The 21,145-nt window shown below is 42.3% G+C and overlaps 1 protein-coding gene across 1 annotated transcript; it reads left to right on the top strand.

The window, feature by feature from the left end:
- Positions 1–787: 787 nt before the first annotated feature.
- On the top strand, positions 788–20,936 carry CDK3 (cyclin dependent kinase 3). The gene is made up of 8 exons (XM_048490241.1): positions 788–817; positions 3,607–3,746; positions 7,461–7,538; positions 10,187–10,307; positions 12,333–12,503; positions 13,567–13,668; positions 17,541–17,744; positions 19,806–20,936. The coding sequence occupies exons 1-8, from the start codon at positions 788–790 to the stop codon at positions 19,884–19,886; spliced, it is 927 nt and encodes a 308-aa protein (XP_048346198.1). The 3' UTR covers positions 19,887–20,936.
- Positions 20,937–21,145: the final 209 nt, after the last annotated feature.

Here is a 21,145-nt window from a genome sequence, read left to right as displayed (position 1 = left end):
AATGTTCACTGATTCAGTACCAACAATGATTCCAAAATTTAAAAAATGAGGACACATTTCTGAAATGTGGAACTTTTAATAAGGGTAGCCTTGGGACTATTGGGGTGTGTTTTGCATTTTAAAAGTTACTTTTGTGTGTGGCATTTTAAAAAGATTTTTAAAACCTTTTAAAAGGTTTAAAAATGGCTCAAGTTGTGGGGGAGGGTTGAGGGGAAAGTGTTATTCATCTTAGGCATTGTCCAATTGCTGCCCATGAGAGACATAACAAATATTAACAAATATATTGATGCTGGATTGGCTGTGTTTCTGGGATTAGGATTAGTTTGGCTTTTCATGAGTATTCCTTGACGGGCTGCCACCAGTAGCTGAGATCATTATGGAGACAAGAATAATGAAATAGATGTGTTGTGGATAATAACAGCATGCTCTACAAATAATGTCTCCAAGGCTCTGTAAAGAAATCTATTGTCTTGTACAGCAATAGGTAAATCCAGTTAAACTGATTTCCGTTATTTGCCTTCCCTAATTTTCAGATGCACTGTTATGTCAGAGCTTAGAAAATTTGCGACATCAGTTGTTCCTACCTACTGGCTGCAGCCTCCTCATCGGTTGGTAGACATTTGGGCTACGGTTTAGATAAAGCTGAAAATAGATTTCCCTAACTTTTTCAGTATTTGGCTAAAAGCCTTATTTTAGGTCTCCCTCTAGTGGCGGAAGAGCCTTGTTGTGAGATTATTTTTAAAATTTTGACCCTTTAGAAGCCCTGTACTTCGGCAGGAAGGACAACATGGAGGCAAATGGAAGCCACGACCAACAGGTGTGAAGTGAGGGTCTTGGATTTCATTCTGCCCTTAATTAGCCAGTTCATTATCATATGAATCACCTGGGAACGCTAGTATAGTGGGTCTAACTTTGGTTGGAAGTTTGGGTCCAAGCAGGCCTTCACAAATCAGGTAGTCTTCAGTAGGGCTCTCCCCTTCCAGCATTCCAAGAATCCCACAATCCAGAGCATCAGATAAAGGACAGCTCTCCTAGAACATTCCCAAATGTATATATGCGGTTGTAAGGTAAAATAAATACCTCACCCCTATATACATTGTTGAGACATTTCCACAAGCTCTCTGGGAGCTGCTTCAATTTTTGCCCGTGGAAAGCATTTTGGTTGAGGTAATGTGTGGTCATTATGCAGGGCAATTATGCACAAGTGTATTTCATTGTGTGACCACGTGGAGTTTCCCTGCTCCATTCTCTGTGTAAAGACATCTTTCTGTGAGAGAAACAACATATGAAGCCGACTTGAAATTCATATTCATCTGACTATGGCAGTTTAAAATATGTGTTCTAGCCAGCCTTACTAAATTATACCAAATTATACTTTGGGGAAAAAAATGTAGAGAATTTGCCTATTTGAAAATATTAATCCTTTCACTGGACATCATAGAGAACTATCAATGCATCCAGACCAACCTTATATCAGGTGGTAGATCTGTCTGTATTAGATAGTATGGAATCACTGTTTAATTTGCAAAATCAGAAATTAACAGCTACAATAATTGGCTATTGGAGATTTGATTGGCTGTGCAGATTTTTTAAAATGTTGCTTTGCTGGCAGTAGCCACCACAGCACAAAAATCTCCATGGTGTGACTGAAGTAAAGCTATAGCAACCATTTTGTGGCTGACCCCACCTCCAGTGGCAGTCATTTTGTGGCTGTATCCACCATAGCATGTCAGCATGTCAGGATTCTAAAAGTGCCCACACCTTCAAAAAGGTTGGGGACTGCTGACATGAGGTTTAAACGAGGGAGATGAAGGAATAAGTGCAGTACAGTGCTAATGCAGGACTTTTTAGTTGTGTCTCGTTCGCTTTTTGTTCGACCCACTTTCAGTTATCGTAGACTGGGGTGCTTGAAGATTTATGGCCTACCATTGTGTGCCTGCCCATCTTAGTTGATAACCACTAGCCAAGGCTTATGGAATCTAGGAGGTTTTGAATTATGCATAGAGAGGAAGCAAGAACACAGTCCTCTCTGCTTTGAAAAAAGAGACTGTGAGGCCATTCCTTAATACATTCCCTGGATCTCAATGGTATTTCTGTCATCTTATCACTAATATCCCTTTTGGGGAGCAAAGTGCTTGAGTTGGAGTCAATTAGAGATGCCAGCTTCCGAGTGGAATACAGGACTCCCCAGGAATTAAAGTTCATCTCCAGATTATAGAGATCAGTTTCCCTGAATTAAATTGATGCTCTAGAGCAGGGGTAGGGAACCTGCGGCTCTCCAGATGTTCAGGAACTACAATTCCCATCAGCCCCTACCAGCATGGCCAATTGGCCATGCTGACAGAGGCTGATGGGAATTGTAGTTCCTGAACATCTGGAGAGCCGCAGGTTCCCTACCCCTGCTCTAGAGGGTGGACTTTTGGCAACCTACCCCTCTAAGGTCCCTGTCCTCCCCAGACTCCATCCCCAAATATTCAGGAGTTGTCCATCCTGGATCTGGCAGCCCTACAACCCATCCTTCACCAGTGGCCAGGGGAAATTGGCAACGCTAGTATCAGTAATCCAATTTGAGATTTGGAGGATTCTGAATACCTTGATCCATTTAATGTTGTTTGTAGTCTGGGACTGACACTGTCTTCCTCATCACATTGAACAGTTTAGTGTTGGGAGACAGATTAGAGGAGTGTAACCACGTTTATTCTCCTGAAACTCTCAGTGACTTTCAGTGTCATGGTATACTCTTGGGCAGCCTATAAGAACTGGGGGCTGGAGGCACTTCATTGCATTTGTTCCACTGCCATTGGGCACATCAATTATGCAATTCTATAATAAAACTATTGAATTATAGAAGGTGGTGTTTGTGCAACAGCATACCAGAACTCTATTTTGTTGCCCATAATATTTAACATTTACCTGGAATCCCTGGGAGAGGCAGTCTGGAGGGAGGTTTATGATGAGGTCAACCATGCACAGGTGACACCCAACTCTATTTTATCTTTTCATCTAATGCAGGAGATAAAGCACTGGCTATTCTGAATAAGTGCTTGAAGTCAACAAAAAGAGAGATAAGGGTTCATACATGGAACTGTATGCAGATGCTATGAATGAAGGAACATTTGCCTTCTCTACATGAGCTTGCCCAACAGTTTAGATAATCAACAGAAGCCTCTGTTTATCCTTGCCTTCAAAAGCTAGGTGGTTGATAATGGAAACAACTCTTTTTGTGGTTGCAACCTGATTATGGAACTTCCACCCACATGTTTACCTGGTATCATCTTAATCATCATTAAGCTGCCAGGCAAAATCTCTCCTGTTCATCTGAGCCTTTGGTGCTTAAGTGTGGCCCTCCCGCACCAATGACTGATTTTGGTTCTTCTATCACTTTTTATCATTAAGTATGTTTTTATATTGTTTATTTACTGTAGGTCATATTGAATGCCCCATTGTGGCAGAAGGGTGACATATAATGTATAAAGGGAATTTAGGCCATGCTTATGCAAACCTGGATAGAAAGATTGTTACTTTACAAGCAAGTGGGGAAGGAATTCTGAATGCACCGAGGTGGCAAAATGAAACGTTTACTAAAAGTCTGGGGAAATGTTCTAGAAACAAAGAAGAATGGACACATTCCAGGATGTATTCCAAAAGGTGGAGAAGATCGGAGAGGGTACCTATGGAGTAGTGTATAAGGCCAGGAACAAGCAGACTGGCCAGTTAGTTGCTCTGAAGAAGATCCGTCTAGATTCGTAAGTATCTGGACTCTACATTTCTGATTCACTGACTGTCCTCTGAATCTGGCACTCTGAAGGTTAATGAAACAGTTTTCATACACAGCATACAGTTTGAGTTAGAAAACCTGCTGACTCTGCCTGTAGTATGTTTGGGTCTGGAGAAGTATTTGGAACTGCCTGTAGTGTTAACCTTAGCAGACTGCTCTTCATTGATTGGGAGGAATTAGCTGCAGACAGAAAGCAAGAGCGGGTAATTGGGATTGATATACTACAATGTATACAGGAGCAGCAGTGGCGTAGTGGTTAAGAGCAGGTGTACTCTAATCTGGAGGAGCCAGGTTTGATTCCCTGCTCTGCCACTTGAACTTATCTGGGGAATTCAGATTAGCTTGTGCACTCCAACACATGCCAGCTGGGTGACTTTGGGCTAGTCACAGTTCTTCTGAGCTCTCTCAGCTCCACCTACCTCACAGGGTGTTTGTTGTGAGGGGGGAAGGGAAAGGAGAGGAAGGGGGGAATATAAATCCAACTCTTCTTCTTTTTCTATACCTGGATAGTTTTGGGTAAACACTCTCAAATGAGCGGGCAGTTGTATAATTTTTTAAAATAATTTTTATTAATTTTATAACTACAACAAAACTACCACTAAAGTAACAGAAAATACACAAAAGTGATCCAATCACTCTACACTAATTAAACACCGTCGATAATTACTACAAATAAGTATTTTGACTTCCCATCCATCACCCACTGCAGAAGTTATCCATATTGGAGTAACTTTCTGTTCATATCAAAAACCAGAAAGCTTTAAAATCTTTGTGAATACTTTAACACAATTCCATTTCAGACAAAGACAAGACAAATACAAACATAATGACCTTATCTCCCTAACTTAATTCAAGAATCGAAAACTTATATATAAAAATTCTTCATCCCTCTTTAAAAACTCTCCTACTATTTTATATGATTAAAACTGACATCTGATGTTTCTCTATTATCTTAATATCTAACATTTTCATCTATTTTATCAACTTTCAACAAATAATTTCATACTTCGACTAGATATTTTAAAGTAAGATTCTTTGTCATGGTGAAACAACCTCTGAGCCACAGCTGGCCCAGGCTGCCGCTTCCCCCAGGGGGTGGAACAGCGGGGCTGTGATCCTTGTGGAAGAATGGGTGTGCGCATGGCTCCAGAGAGATCCCTCCCATCTCGGCCCAGGCTACAGGGGGCAATCGGGCCCCTCCTCATTGACAGGGGCGGCTGGGTTGGATCTCTTCCAGGGAGGCCCGGGCCTCCATTTCCTCGGGATGGGGCTGGCCTGGCATGGCGAAGCTGGACTCCTGTATGGAAGAGAAAAAACAAGCAACGCTTTTTTCCCCCCAGGGGGGTTTTCGCGCTGGCTGGTTAGTAGATGACAATAGAGGACCTGAGCCCTGAGTGGGGCGTGCGCAGAATGACTGATAGAGAGCTGATACTTTGGATGATATGGTCATGCTGGATGGGGAGACCTTGATTGGAGTGCGATGGGGGGGACTACTCCCGTTTTGGCCCGAAGGCTGCTAGGTGGCTTAGTTGGGTCCATCTCCTTGCAACATATCAAGGCGCTTAAGAGATACAAGGCAGGGAATTGCCCGAAGGCTTAGGAGAAGGGAGAGAGGTCATATCCGAGGTCGGATGTTTGTTTGTAAAACAATCCCAATCACCACCTAAAGGTGTGGGTTTTTTGGCAAAGCAACTTCTAAACAATTCACAATTATAGTCATATCAGTATGCATATAGCATCTATAGGGAAAGATGTAGAGAAGATGCAAAGAAAAAAACAGTTCCTGAAGGCTTGGAGGTTTTGATCACAGGATGAGAGGGGTTTGCAAAAAACCCTTTATCAGATCCCTAGATCTAGAGGTGGGGTGAATCTGGTAGCCCATTAGGAAAGAGGGAGGGTGTGCAGGCAGGGGGGGAAGGGTTTGGAGAGTCAGCTCCTACCTTCCCTCCTGTAAGTGTGGACTCACGTTTGAGCTCGCTTCACAGCTGAGGCTGTGTAAGATAGGTGTGTGTGGCTGAGAGAGCACTGTGACCTAGCCGAGGGAGCGCTCAGCAGAGAATGTGGGAGCATGAAAGATGATTTTGGCTTCATATGTAAACTTGCGCCCCACGCCAATGTGGCAGTGTAGAGCTCAGATGGGACGCAAGGATGCAAGGTTCTCAAGGAAAGGTTTGAAGAAAGAGTTTTGAGGGTTTAAACTAAGATGGAGGCTGCCTGAAGCAGGATCCCATCTGAGCCTCCTAGGGAGCATGCCGCGAAGCTGCGTCCTGTTTTAAGGAGTTGATGCTGTAATGGGTGAAGCCTTTCAGAGCATTGGCAATAATATAATCAAAAGGAGAGAGACTTTAGAGTTGAAGCATAAGAGCATAGCTTAGAAGCAATGGACAAATCCCTCTGATGAGAGGGAGGTCTCTTTGAAAGGCAGAACATACAAGAAAGCATATATATGCATACAGAGCCGCGCATAAAGTAACAATGAGGAGGATTGCAACTCTGATTTGAGATCTTGCTCTCTGGATCTTGCACTTTGCAGGCTGGCGATCCCCTGCTCTCTCTGAGGTATTGACGCATTTTGCTGCCACTGGGAGCTTTGAGCTTAGGGCTTTGCACAGGCTGCAGAGGCTACTTAGATCTGATTTGATCCTGGCTGCTTGTAGTTCCAGTGATTGTGGACTCTGCAGAGATTTTGAAATCGCGTGCCACTCTGTGGCTTTGGCGGAGGCATGTGAGTGACTTTGGAAATAGAAGGGGCTAGCAGAGCAGGGAAGTAGGGGAGCGAAGCAACGAGATTTAGATTAGCTGAACTTAGATTAGACTCGAGAGTGAGAGCATAGAGGCAGGGTGTTCAAGATGAACTTGGCAGTTTCTGCGATGTTTTGTCCACTTGGATGTGGATGGCTCCCTCGGTGCATGGAGTCGATGACCCCTGGGATGATGAACAACCCCTGTTCAGCCGGGCGGAAAGCTTTTGGCAAGACCAGCCTAATGGTCTCCGGGTGGGGATGGGATCACTATACTGAGCTGGAGCAGCGAAAGATCTCGGGGAGCTCCGGGGGAAGGGTTTTGCAGGAGGTGCTTTGAGGTCTTGGTTCCGGGCTGGGAGATGGCCTTCCCAGCAGGCTTTGGGAGAGCGCACCCGGTCTTAGGACCACTCCCACTTCTGGGGGGAGACCCCTCCGCCCCGCCGAGCAGTCTACAGTCCCACGGAGGTGTCCTGGCTTGTTGCAATTGGAAACACTTGTCTCGCATGTCTCAGGGCATTGCGGAGAGGGCTGCAGCTAGAAGGCTGGCTTGATGGGAGAAGCATGTCGGCCAGTTCAGGGTTCCTACCTAAGCCTGTGACTGCTTTGGCGGCACTCAGCCGGAGGCGATTCTTATTGTTCTTCTTTAAAAATTCTTTAGCACTAGTAGTATTAAGGGCAGAAAAAGCATATGGAAAACAGATAAGCTGAAGAAGTAGGGGCCAGAATGAACACCCCCCCCAACAAACCCATACAGAAAAGTCATATATCTCAATAACATATTTATTTATAGTTTCTTGTATAATAAGCTTCTCTGAGCATCTCACAGAAAAATATATGAAAGAAAGGAAATAATTGTTGATGGCTGGTATTACTCTGCCTAGTAGAGCTTTTGTTGGAAAGAATGTTACTATTTGATGCCAGAATCCCTTTTCCCACAGAGAGACAGAGGGTGTTCCCAGTACAGCGATTAGAGAAATCTCTCTTCTAAAAGAATTGAAACATCCAAACATAGTGAGGTAAGAAACATTTCAGGACATTATTGACTGCATTGGGCTCTAGCTGTATGAATATGATACAGGAAACTCTCAGTGTGTCATAGACCATTTGTACACTATGGTTTGCTCTGCAGTAAGGGTACATTACCTTTGGGTCAGAGTCTCAATTGTGCACATTTTCTCCGTTCCTGAACTTAACATGCTGCAAATGAGAGAATCCCCACAGTTTCCAAAAGCCGGGAAAGTGCAACTTTAAAGCAAAGCATGTGGGTGCATTACTCCATCTTTGGGTTTTCTCAGCCTTCCTGTGCCCCGAGGTGCCACATAGAGGGTTGCAAAGAAGCAAACAAGGCAGTGGTGGGTGATCAAAATGGCAGATCAACTCGTCTTGTCACTTCACAACAGGAGACTTCCCTTTGAAATGGGAAACTCCACTGCAGAGCACACAGCCATTCTGTAAACAATAAGAACAGAAAAGGCCATAGATTCATGCAAACATGAATGGAGGCTCTGGTATTAGAGAATGAGAGTTTAAACCCTCCCCCTGCTACCCAACACTTTCCAACCAAATCAGATATATTCTTTTTCTCTACAGAAAAAACCGCCCCATCCCCAGGGGATGGGGCGGTTTATAAATCGAAACAATAAATAAATAAATAAATAAATAAGAAGCTTAAAGTATCCTTTTGATTAGGGAAACAGGGGGTAGGTGTGGGAGTGAAAGTGGGGGGTGGGGAGAGTTACTTTTCCTTCCCCAGCACTGTGGCTCCGATTCATGTTGAGGGTTCTCACACACACACACACACACACTCCTTTCTAGCATCAGATTTTCAGGGTGCGTGTTTAAATCATGGAATTCTAATGTGACATGAAATTTGGGCCTGAGGATCTGGGAGATTTCCCCAAGGCAACAGGAGCGGATCCAACCAAGTCCACCATCAAGACGGTACTTAGATTGGTAAACAGGACCAGAAGACTGCCAGAAACCCCATCCTCAAGTGAAATTGCTACAAGCTTGGAGTGTGGACCTTTTACTTGTAGAAGAGTGGTTGAATGGTTTTAAATGCTGCTTAATGGTGACCTTGAGGAGAGTAGACTACCTTGAGTTGTTGGTGGGCAAGTTCAGACTCCTGTTCTAAAAGGTCTGAGATGCTACTCAAATGAGTTAGATAATTCATTCTTCCTCATAGAGATCTTTACCCCTTTGATTCTCCATATGCAGTGGATTTAGAAACCATGAGACTTCCTTCTGTAATGATTCTGGTTTGACATGGTTATCAGAGGTGCCAAAGACTAGGATCCTACATGGTTACTAATTAGGGTTCTTGTCCTTTGTTTTATGCCAAGAAAGTCATTGTGCAGTAAAGAGGCTATAACTTGGATAAATATTGATGTCTGGTTTACCAACAAGTGAGTTTTTATGTCTTCATCATCATCATTATCATCATCATCATCATCACCATCACCATCACCATCATCAACATCTATTTATATGTTGCCCTTCCCTTTGCAAGTGCAGCTTCCAACATTTAAAATACAATCAAACATAGAACCATAAATAACAACAATTAAAACCCAGATGGCAAATAAAAAACAGATTCATTTAAAATAACCCAAACCAGATCAGTTCTAGTTTTGAGGTCACTGATTTTTGCAGTCAGAATTTATCCCACCTAGCCTATAAGACAACATCATTCCAATATGAGTCCACTCTGCCAGCTGCTGGGCTCCTGGGAGCATGGGGGATGGGGGTGCAGCTGGTGGGTGGGGGCACAGCTCCACCCCCAGGCATAGTGGGGGGCACCCAGAGACAATTTGTCTCTGGGCGCCATTTCCCCCCGATACGCCTCTGCTTGTAAGCCACCTTGAGTTTCCTTACAGGAGAGAAAGGTGGAGTATAAATCCAAATTCTTCTTCTAAACCAATATTTTGGGAAGAAACAGCCCAATTCAGGGAGTGGGGGAGACCCCTCTCTGGAGCTGACACAATCCAGCTCTGGTGTGGGTGCCCACCCCACTGGTGCAAGGGGCAAATGCACCAGTGAGGAGGTCACTTACCCTGGTGCCCACCCCACTGGTGCAAGGGGCAAATGCACCAGTGAGGAGGTCACTTACCCTGAGTGCCACAGGGCTCTGCAGCACCCAACCTGTAAGCTGCCACCCTCACCTAGGTTCACTGGCAGAAAAAGCTGTGTTGGCATGCCCAGGAGTGTCCCAGGACGTGGATGCAACCTTAGTCAACTTCTACTACCTGCCTAGCCCCTTTACCAGCAGAGCCAGCAAGAAGCCCACCAACAAAGCAAGAAAAAGAAACCTTTGAGAATCCCCCATAGGGGATAACGGAGATACACAAAACAAGACATATCTCCAATGCTGGCTCTGCTGGCAAAGGGGCTAGAAGAAGAATTTGGAGGACTTTGGTTTTTTTTTAATTGCCATAAAGGAATAGACTGATGAAAAACAGAATGTGTAAAATATAACATAAATAAGAATTAACAAAGTGGCGGAGACTGTGGAAATAAAAACCTCCATGTGGAAGCTGCTTGGATGAGAAAGGCTTTTTCTTTGGATGATTATATCCATCATCAAATGGTGACGATGGTCTCATTTAAGCAATAGTGACAAAATTAAGCGGAGGGTTTTTTTCATTGGATTTCATTATGATTTCAGACTTCTTGATGTGGTACATAGTCAGAAGAAGCTCTACCTGGTCTTTGAATATCTGAATCAGGACCTTAAAAAGTACATGGACTCACCCCGTACAGGGGATTTACCCTTCAGTTTAATCAAGGTACAATTTTAAAAACATATTTCCACAATTGGAAAACTTTTCTTATGTGCATCTCCTATGGTGTTGATCTCCTTTCCTTTATAAGACCTATGCATAAACTACCTTGTTATAGGTAAGGCTTAACATATATAACAAAATCCTGACTACTACTGCTGTTTTGGTTTGGGCAGTTTGGAATGGGGAAAGGGCAGGAGATGGAGTGAGTAAGCCTTCTTTCTTTCTTTCTTTCTTTCTTTCTTTCTTTCTTTCTTTCTTTCTTTCTTTCTTTCTTTCTTTCTTTCTTTCTTTCTTTCTTTCTTTCTTTCTTTCTTTCTTTCTTTCTTTCTTTCTTTCTTTCTTTCTTTCTGGATTTTTTTTGGCTGCACATTTCTGAAAGGCTCAAGGCGAAGTACAAGTAAACTCACAATAAAATACATTGAATTTAAATACATTTAAAACCCAATAAACACAATAAACAACAATATTTCAGCAAAACTTAAAACCAAAATGGCGGCCTTAAATTGCTGGCAGCTTCTCTATACCATGGGAGCAATCTTGAGCAGATCTATTGAGAGAAGAAGTCCCATTTTATTCAGCAGGGCTCCTGATTTTCTTGAGAGTCAATCCTCAGGCTTTTGGAAACAATTTGAGCATATCTGCCTTTCCTGTGCATTTTTCCAGTTGTAGAATCGATTTATCTTCTTTCACATGTGGCTTAATGGCATTTTCAAGGGAGGGTGCTATCATCATAGATGTCATTATAGGTGGCATCAGAGCAGTGGTGTAGCTATAATGGGAACATCCAGGGACCAACGCCCCGGGCACCCCTCAGTGAGTCATGTGGAGGCACCATTTCCCCCCAACCCTGATTTCTTTTTTAAAGAAACAGACCTAAAATATTAATATTGTGTGTTGTAATAGATTCTCTGAATTTTCAGATTTCATTTAAGAAAAATACAATAAGTCTCTAACTCCCATCTAACTTATATCTCCTTGTGGAGATAGAAGAAAAATGAATATCTCTGTGAGGGAAAAGACTAAAGACTTACTTTTTAAAAAGGAAACCTGGGAATTCATGGGACCTGCTTAAACTATAATTACAACACTACAGTGATAGATTACTATTTTAGAGCTTTAAAATTGAAATTTCTGTCTGGGGGGTGGTAACGAGGATGACAGTCACTGAAAAGTAGAATGGAGGTGGGTGGGAAAACAGAAAGAAAGATTACTCACTAATAGGAAGGCGACTCAACATCAATTTCCTGAAAAAAGATGAGGGTGAAAGTGGTCTCAAAAGATAAAAACCCGGGGGCGGGGGGAGTGGAAACTAAAGGTGCAAAAATGCATGCAGAAATCAGGGAATAAACCAAAGCATTATGGGGCCAGAACCAATGAAAGCCCTTCATGCAGAAAACAGCTTAGTTCCTTATCCCCAGTGAAGTTCCAAACATATTTTTTCAAGGATTAATATGAATTTTGAACCCTGCAGAGGGAGAAGCAGCTTAGAGGTGATTTGGAGCCACTAAGCAGAAGCAAGAAAAGCATTTTCCACTAAGCAGAAGCAAGAAAAGCATTGCCATTTGTCTGTTTCATACTGCTAGAAGATAAGAACTTTTGTCTTTTTTTCTGAGAGAGTTTTAAAACTGCACGACCAACTCATATTCAGTCAAAAGCCAACACAGGCAGACCTCAGACTGGATGTCATGCACTGGATGTCATGCAGTTAAGGAACCACGCCCACAAAAGCTGGTTTCCCTAATTATAAGCCAGAATTAGAAAGCTTATGGACTGGATCCAGCCAGCTGTTTTGATCAGTCTGTGTCAATTCCCAACCATACTACATTTTCTTTCCCACTTGTCTTTTGTTCATACAGGTCCCATGCATAGCCTTTTTGGGTGGTCATAGATGGAATCCAAACCTATGTCTGGACATACCCCTAAAAGTTACGCATACAAATAAGCCGACTTTGGGATTACAGCTGTTGAGCTTTGATGTCAGTCTGTCACGGTGTCTTCATGTCTGTTCTCTGAAATCTTCCATTCTAGAGCTATCTTTATCAGCTGCTACAAGGAGTGGGCTTCTGTCACTCCCACAGAGTTATACACAGAGATCTGAAGCCCCAGAATTTGCTTATAAATGAAATGGGGGCCATCAAACTAGCAGATTTTGGCTTAGCTAGAGCCTTTGGTGTTCCTTTACGTACTTACACTCATGAGGTAAAATTTCTCATATTCTCTATCGGTGCTGGATGACAAAGTTATGTTTTTGGATCAGAATTTCATCAACATAGTACTATATGGGAGAAGTTATGACTGGCAGAATTGTCATGCTTTTGCAATAGGTACAGGAGTTGCCTTCTAATAATCTTGTTGATAAGGAAGGGGGAAAATATCCAGCCTTTAGTAAAATTAGATCTGTTCGATTTTAATCTTATATCTTTATCAGCTTATATGTTTAAAAAACAGATTCTTGTGGTATCTTTGAAACTAGCAAATTTATTTTAGCAGAAGCTTTTATAGGCATAGGTTTATTGAATCAGAAGTAGGATTTTAAGTAGGAATGTTCAATCTGGAGCCACAAAACATATGTTAGTTTTGAATATTTCTACTGCAGTAGACTGCCAGGGCTATTCTCTACCTGTTTATATCTTTAAATGTTCCAATACAGCAAGAGAGCATGCAGTTACTATGCTTCTTGTCCTGTTCTTCCATTAGATTCATTTACCCACTCACTCACCCCACGTGCTGTAGCCAGTGTGATGTGTTCCACAGTGAGCTAAGTATGGTAGTGAATGAAAAGAACAGAGCAGGAAGTATGGCAACTGCACCCTCTCTGACTGCCTTAAATCATTTGTTGCTGTAGGAGTAGAACTGGGGACAGTTCAAGTACTAAAGATTGTTTTGGGTAACGGCAGTGAGGCTGTTCTGATTTCAAAATGAGTTGAAGCAAGAGACAGCTTTTTTCTTAAGGATAAATAGGCTGATGAGATTTGAAATTTTAAGTGTACGGCTGAGCCATTACAAATTTGAGGATGCAGAAATTTACAAATTAGAACCAGTCACCTGGCTTCTGATACTTTTTGATGTTAATGCCTAAACATAATGCCTTACCTTTAGCTTTTAGTTTTCCATATTGCTTCTCCCCCTATGAAACAGCAGGGATGGCCTTAGCTGAAGATTAATAAGCTGCAAAATCATTTTTGTTCTTCTGCTTAGGGAAGATGCTGATGGTTAACTAAGCATAAATTTATGCTCATGCTTTCACTGTGGCTTTTTCCAGGTTGTAACCTTATGGTATCGTGCTCCTGAAATCTTGCTGGGTTGTAAATACTACTCTACAGCGGTGGATATCTGGAGCATTGGCTGCATATTTGCAGAAATGGTAATATTCTTCATTTTCCCTCCAAAATTAAAAGGCACAGAGTTTTATTTCTGATGGAAATCAAGGTGTGTATGTTTTTTCTGTATTTGCACACCACCCCTTTTCCTTTACTCATCTATGAACAGCTCAAAGGCTACAACTGAAATGCCTTCTGCAGACAAATCTCTTTTCCAGAGAATGACCAGATTCAGATTTCCTTGACAGGATACTGGGAATCACTATTTAATTTGCAAGCTACTAATAGACCCCTCCATAAACAAACAAACAAACAAACAAACAAACAAACAAACAAATAAATAAACATTTGACTTTTGGTGAGAGAACCAACAAAGATACAGAATGCATCAGGTGACAAAAACATTTACTGGACAGAAATTTTTGAATTAAAACTATCCACTGAATACACTTGATAATGTCCCTATGAAACTAGTGGTATCTATCGTGTGATCAAGGAACTTTTTCCTAATTACACTTGATAGTCATGAAATCCAGTTTTGCCATTAAAATAAGCTGTCATGTTTTCACCATCACATTTTGTAACTTCAGTGGACAAACTCAGAAAGCTCCTTTGACCCTTTTATTTATTAATTCATTTATACCCCCCTTTCTCCCCAAACTTGCTCATATCATTCTTTTCTCCTACATTTTATCCTCACAACAATCCTGTAAGGTAGGCTGAGAGCATATGACTGGCCCAAGATAACCCAGCAAGCTTCCATGGTATGAGTGCAGCTTCAGACCCAAGTTTTGCAGATATTAGTCCAACATTCCCAGGAAATATTTAATATTTTTGACAGGGATTGAAGTGTCAGAGACTTTGTTATCTGCCACCATCTTCTTCAGACTTGTCTGAAGAGAGGCAGTGTGGTGTAGTGGTTAAGAGCAGGTGGATCCTAATCTGGAGAACTGAGTTTGATTCCCACTCCTCCACCTAAGTGGCAGAGGTTTATCTGGTGAAGCAGATGTGTTTCTGCACTCCTACATTCCTGCTGAATTATCTTGGACTAGTCATGGGCCAGAGCGAGGTGGAACTGCACCTGGGGCACATGTGCGCCCTGGGCCCTGCCATGCCCCTGTACTGGAGCACACTCGGTGCATCGTGTACCCCTCGCCCCCGCCCCCTTGGCGCTATGCCACTGGGCTAGTCACAGTTTTTAGAACTCTTGTAGCCCTACTTGCTTCATAGGGTGTCTGTTGTGGGGAGAGGAAGGGAAAGGAGTTTGTAAGCCACCTTGAGTCTCCTTGCAGGAGACTCCTTCCTAAATTCAAACTCTTCTTCTTCTTCTTCTTGTATTCATAAGTGAACAACAAAACTGGATTCACCATGTTGATTCTTCCTACACTATATCTTGTCAGTATCCTGAAGTAATGGTGAATAAGTTGGGCAGATGCCAGGTCAGCTGGTGTTAGTGAAGTGCTGATACTTGAAGGTGCTTTCATTTAACTTGGTTCATTCTCTGAATATTTGGCTGAACTCTAGTCAAATGTACAGAACTGTTTTTCTAATTTGCTTCCAACCTCTCCTATATCTGTCTGTTTTAAAAAGAATCTTGATACGTGAAAAAATATAGTAATAACCACTAGAGGTTGCTAGCACATAAGAAGAAAGGGCAGTAAAGAAGACTCTTTGTACTGGTACAAGCTGCACAAAACATAGTTGTAGCATGAAGTTCAAGAAAACACTATAGGACATGCGACCTAGAGAATCATCATTACTGCTGCAGGGCCAAAAGATATGGGAGCACATTGCACAATATCCTGAGTGATTTTTTTCTCAGCACTTCACAAATACTTTATATAAATGAGTTTGGATTTATACTCCACCATTCTCTCCTGTAAGGAGAGTTAAAGTGGATTACACACTCCTTCCCTTCCTCTCCCCATAACAGGCCTATTGTGAGGTGGGTGGGGCTGAGAGAAGTCTGAGAGAACTATGACTGGCCCAAGGCCACCCAGCAGGCTTTTATGTGGAGGTGTGGGGAATCAAATCCGGTTCTCCAGACAAGAGTTCCCCACTCTTAACCACTACACAGAGGTGTAGCTCCGAGGGGGCCATGGGTGTGTGCGATGCACTGGGCGCGCCCCCTGTGGGGGTGTGGTGGGGGCAGGGCGGGGGCAGAGGCCGCACCAGTGCACCGGGCGCTTTCCCCCTTTGCTATGCCTCTGCCACTACACCATGCTGTCCTTTGGTCCTTTAAAGGACTGCTGGCGGAAAGATCTATCAACACTATTTGCTGGTACCATGCAAGAGCCAACACATTCACTTGTCTTTTATTTTCCATTTTTATGCCATGATTCATTTAAGTAGTTAACACTAGCATATATGATTTTCCCTTTTAGCCTTACAACCCCCATGCCATAGGCCAGTGTTGGCGAACCTTTGGCACTCCAGATGTTATGGATTACAATTCCCATCAGCCCCCCCAATTGGCCATGCTGGCAGGGGCTGATGGGAATTGTAGTCCATAACATCTGGAGTGCCAAAGGTTCGCCACCACGGCCATAGGCCTTACAGCAAGCTTATGATGGGTAAGGTAAGACTGCTTTAGCAAGTCTGAAGTCTTCTTTCAGCCTAAGGAGCCACTTCCCTCACAGAAAGTCTCCTTAAACTGGAGAAAGGCTTTGCTAAGTGATTTTTGCTAGCAGAGTGGTAGAGTCACTGGTTCAAACTTGCACGGTGGGCTTCAAGCCTGACTGGGAATCTGGACCTGCCTTCCCCTGTCTCTCTGCTACATCATGTACAATTTAAATACCAGTTTAATTGTCATGGCTACCTCAAAGAATCCTGGAATTGTAGTTCAGTGAGAGTGCCAAGAATTCTGCTAGAGATCCCACTTGCAATATTACAGCTTCCTGTGGAGAGCATTGACTGTTAAATCCATTTAAATTTACAGGTAAACCCTGCAGCTTGTTTCTTGGGACAAACGTACAAGGTTTGATACAGGATTTGCATGTTTCAGTCAACCAAATATCAGCCCAGCAAGTTTGTTTTGGACTGAGAATCAGTGTGAGGATAAATCTTAATTCCCTTGCCCCCATGCCATAGGCCCAGTACAAACCAAGGTCCCATGTTCTGGCTATACCTGTAAGAAGAAGAAAAAAAAAACTGCTCAGAGCCAAATACATAGAACTTCATTCTTGCTTGGCTTGCTAGTCTGGTTCTCTGTTCCTCTACAGATTATCTGATGGGTGTGGGAGACTGGCTTTGTCCATACATTTCTATATTGGTGCACTGCTGGATCACTAGGCATAAGAGGTTTGCAGCAGGGGCTATTTTCCAAGCTGTACATTTCAAGAAACTTTCTTGGCCATTTAGGTTTATATCTGAGACAATTTTTGGCGTTATACCTGACCCTTCTGAGTTTCTACAGTGGAGATCTGTTCAGTTTCCCAAAGCACTAATTGGACATTCCCAGCTTTCTTTCTCCCTGGAATCATTGTGGTAAAGAGAAACATTACTTAGAATGTATTGTCGAAGGCTTTCACGGCTGTATTCAACTAGTTGTGGTGGGTTTTCCGGGCTGTGTGGCTGTGGTCTGGTGGATCTTGTTCCTAACGTTTCGCCTGCATCTGTGGCTGGCATCTTCAGAGGTGTATCACAGAGGGAAGTCTGTTACACACTGTGTTCAGAGAGAAGGGAATGTTTGGGGTGTATATTGTCTATGTCCCAGGGTGGGGAACCAATCAGTAAGTGTTTGGATGGAACTTGTTATGCAAAGATGTGGTTGATAGTATTGTATTGCGGGTGGGGCTTATCAACATTACTTAGAATATTGTCCATAGTGTTCTTGTTTTGAAGATTTTATGGCTAGACAGCCTTTTCTAACCATAGTACTGGAAAGATACCTGGACCAGCTCTTTTCTTGTTCTAGGTGACCAGAAGAGCCTTGTTTCCTGGGGATTCCGAAATTGACCAGCTCTTTCGAATTTTCCGGACTCTTGGCACACCTACTGAATCCGTGTGGCCAGGAGTGACTCAGCTTCCTGACTACAAAGGAAATTTCCCCAAATGGCCAAGGAAAGATTTGAAGGCAGTAATCTCCAACTTGGACCGAGATGGACGAGACTTACTGGCAGTGAGTAGCCGGCTGGTGGGACAGTTAGATTTTGTTGTGTTTATCCTTGTGACAAGGATGATGAAACTAAGAGTTGCAACAGTCAAACCAATCTGAGATCCACACTTGAGGAAGACCGATAGTGAGATATGGCTTGAATCACAATGTTAGAAGAGCTGCATTATTCTATACAGAAAAAAGTAAAGTTTCCCCTTCAGTTGTGTCCGACCCTGGGGTACCACTGAGATCAGTGATTTCATAGGCAAGCCTCTTTTGTGGGGTAGTTTGCCATTGCTTTCCCCGGCTATTCTTTACCCCCTAGCTATGAGCTAGGTACTCGTTTACCAAGCAAGAAATGGATGGATGGCTGTGTTGACCATGAGGCAGCTGCCAGGATATCTGACCCACAGGGGGCTTGAACTCCTTGATCTGCGCAGGAGTGCGGTGCAGTGCAAGCAATCTTAACCACTCATCTCATAATGCGCAGCTCTTATTCCTATATTACATATGTAAAAGCTCTTATTGGGAAACAGTTAGCTAGATCAGGCTGTGTTATAAATGAAAAAAAGAGATTTTAAAATAGTGGCTTATCATGACCTGGTTAGATAATGACTGTTTCATGTATACATATCTGGAAGTACATCTTGCTGAACACAATAGGACTTACTTCCAGGTAAACATGCCTACAAGATAAACTGAAGCCTTCCAACATGAAATGTATAATTTCCCTCAACCTGCTTTTCCAGTTCCTCCTAGCTTTGACCTCTCAGGAGACATAAATAACAGTATTGTGTTGTTCTGACGTTAGTGAAGACTGGCATTGTCACTCAGTATTTTAGGGTGCTTTCTTATGATTTATACTGGCACGTGAGAGGGGTTAGGAATCAACCTTGGCAGGATGAGGTTTCCTGTAAAGGAGCAAATTCGCAGTTTGGGAGTACTCCTATAACCATGTCTGCAGATCATCTTTGTTGGCTGATCACATCTATATTCGATTATTCCAGTATCCTCTTATGTTTAGCTGCCCCTGAAGACTGTTTGGGAACATAACTTGATTCAAAATGCAACACCAGATTACAGAGAACACATCTTGCCACACTTAAAGAACTATCCTTGGTGCTAATTGGTTTTCATAGCCAGCCTTTAAACCCTAGGAGACACTGGAGATTGAGCTATCAAAAAATTCACCTGATTCTATATGAAGCCACCTATTAATTAAGATTGTTCTTTCGATGCCCTGCTCTGTGTGCCCCCATCTATTGAGGTGAGGCAAGTCGTTACTTTTAAGTAGTGGCGCCTTCTCCGGAACATCTTTCGTACTGCTGCTTATCTGGTACTGCACATAGTGAGTTTCAGCCATGAGGCAAAACCTTTTTATTTTCCGAGGCATTTTTGTAGGCTGTTGCTGGTTGGTTCTGCCTTTTGCTGCTTCTAGTTTCCTCATCATCTAACTCTACATAGCTTTCCTGATGAACTTTTTTTGCTTCTTTTTAATGTATTGCTATTGAGCTTCTTATGGGGCTATTGTCCTGCTTTCAGTGTGTATTATTTTATGTATTTGATTTTATTATCCCTCCAATTGCGTGACCCTTTTGCTCAAGTTTTATAATATGCTAGTGACTTTATGTTTTGGCTGTTTTAATGGTGATTATTTTTAAATGTTGCTGTTGTTTGATTAGTATTCTTTTGATTAATAATTTTGTTTTTTAACGGATAGAAGCCATCTTTTAAAACTAAAAACAGTGGCATAAAATCACTAGGGTGTTGTGGGTTTTTGGGGTTGTATGGCCATGTCCCGGTAGCATTTTCTCCTGACGTTTCACCTGCATCTGTGGCTGGCATCTTCAGAGGATCAGGAGAAAATGCTACTGGAACACAACCATACAATCCGGAAAACCCATCAGGAGAAAATGCTACTGGAACACGGCCATACAACCCGGAAAACCCACAACACCCTAGTGATTCCGGCCGTGAAAGCCTTTGACAATACAGTGGCTTAAAATGTTTATTTGTATATACATGTGTGAATGGCTGGAGCTAAAGCCTTTGGAGGGGTTATTTTTTTCTCCCTTTTTATTACAGCAACTACTACTATACGATCCCAACAGGCGCATCTCAGCCAAAGCTGCTTTGACTCACCGGTATTTCTGGCAGGCACCATGAGATGCCAGCCACAGAGTGGTAAAGAAATATAGCCCAGGAGAAGAAGCGGTTTTAAACTGGGCTTCTGCAGGAAGGGCCCTCTGGCGTAAACCCTTCCTAATAATTAAACAAGATGTTAGAATGACTACAGTGGAATCTGGTTAAGATGCTTTCAATCTTTGGTGGGACTAATATTATGTTAATATAAATTTTGGCTCTTGTAAACTGCATAACTTCTTATAGCTGTTGTATGTTCTTTCAATGAGACACACAAGCTTGAGGCTATCAGTTATTGCCCTAGAGAAGAAGACTGAACCAACGTGATTCTCAAAGAGCAATCCCATATGGAGTTACTCCTGTCAAAATCAACTGAAGTCAGTTGGGTTAGTCTGGCATAACTCATCATAGAATTGCACTGCTAGCCTTAAGACTACTTTCTGTTTGAGTAGCCAGAATGGAGCAGAAGTTTGGCTGTGTTCTTCTTCAGCAACCACATTTGTGAGCTGTTTAGATAAATCACAGAAAAGTTGGTTAAAGTAATGTAGACTATATTGATGCAGCCCGTAGAAGGTACAGTGAACAGGGTACTATGTGTTGGGGTATCACCACGATTTCCTTGAGTCATCAAGAAACGTAATATAATAACCTGACTTTCTTTCAGCATCTGTCATTATCATATCTTGTGTGGTACATTAAAACTGCTTCCGCACTTAGGGAAGATTTCCCCTCAAGATAGAGCTAATGTTCTCAATGGTACAAACAACAATGTATATTAAGAAATGGGGTTCCTAATGGTAGAGAGGGCAATGTCCTTTTAAATAATGTTAAGAGTTTTAATTTTTAGTTCAATCACAATGTCAAATTTGTTCATTATTATGCCAAGAAGAGAAGCTGAATGAGTTATATGGTATGGAACATCAAAGGATAAATATTCAACAAACTCCCATTTTCAGCTCTTGGCCAACTACAGTTACATGTCTAAGAGTTCCTGTTAATGTTTGAAGTTATTTTTAATCATTAATTGTTAATGTTATTATAGAAGTTTCCTCATGCACGAAAGAAAATAAAACATGCCTGGGTTAACCTTGAGCTTTGAAAAAAATACTTGTTCTTTTAAAATACCCTCTTGACAAGTGATGGACCACTTGGCATATATATTTGTGACTCTGTCCCCTTTTTTATTTTGAAGATCTGGGTCTTATTGCATTTAGTGGTCATTCTAAAGCAAGTTGCTAGCCCTCATTGTTACCTGAAGCTTGAAAATATGGGTGCTGTACTTT

This window comes from Sphaerodactylus townsendi, linkage group LG03 (genome assembly GCF_021028975.2).
Source record: "Sphaerodactylus townsendi isolate TG3544 linkage group LG03, MPM_Stown_v2.3, whole genome shotgun sequence".
Lineage (NCBI taxonomy): Eukaryota > Metazoa > Chordata > Lepidosauria > Squamata > Sphaerodactylidae > Sphaerodactylus > Sphaerodactylus townsendi.
The sequence above is the reverse complement of the archived record's forward strand: the minus strand, read 5'-3'. Positions and strand labels throughout refer to the sequence as shown.

Bases quoted from the DNA above. Each gene is read 5' to 3' on its own strand.
- CDK3 (XM_048490241.1), top strand. From the start codon at position 788: ATGGAGGCAAATGGAAGCCACGACCAACAG. The intron at 12,504-13,566 runs GTAAAATTTCTC...GGCTTTTTCCAG, and splicing joins TACGTACTTACACTCATGAG to GTTGTAACCTTATGGTATCG. The intron at 17,745-19,805 runs GTGAGTAGCCGG...TTTTTATTACAG, and splicing joins ATGGACGAGACTTACTGGCA to CAACTACTACTATACGATCC.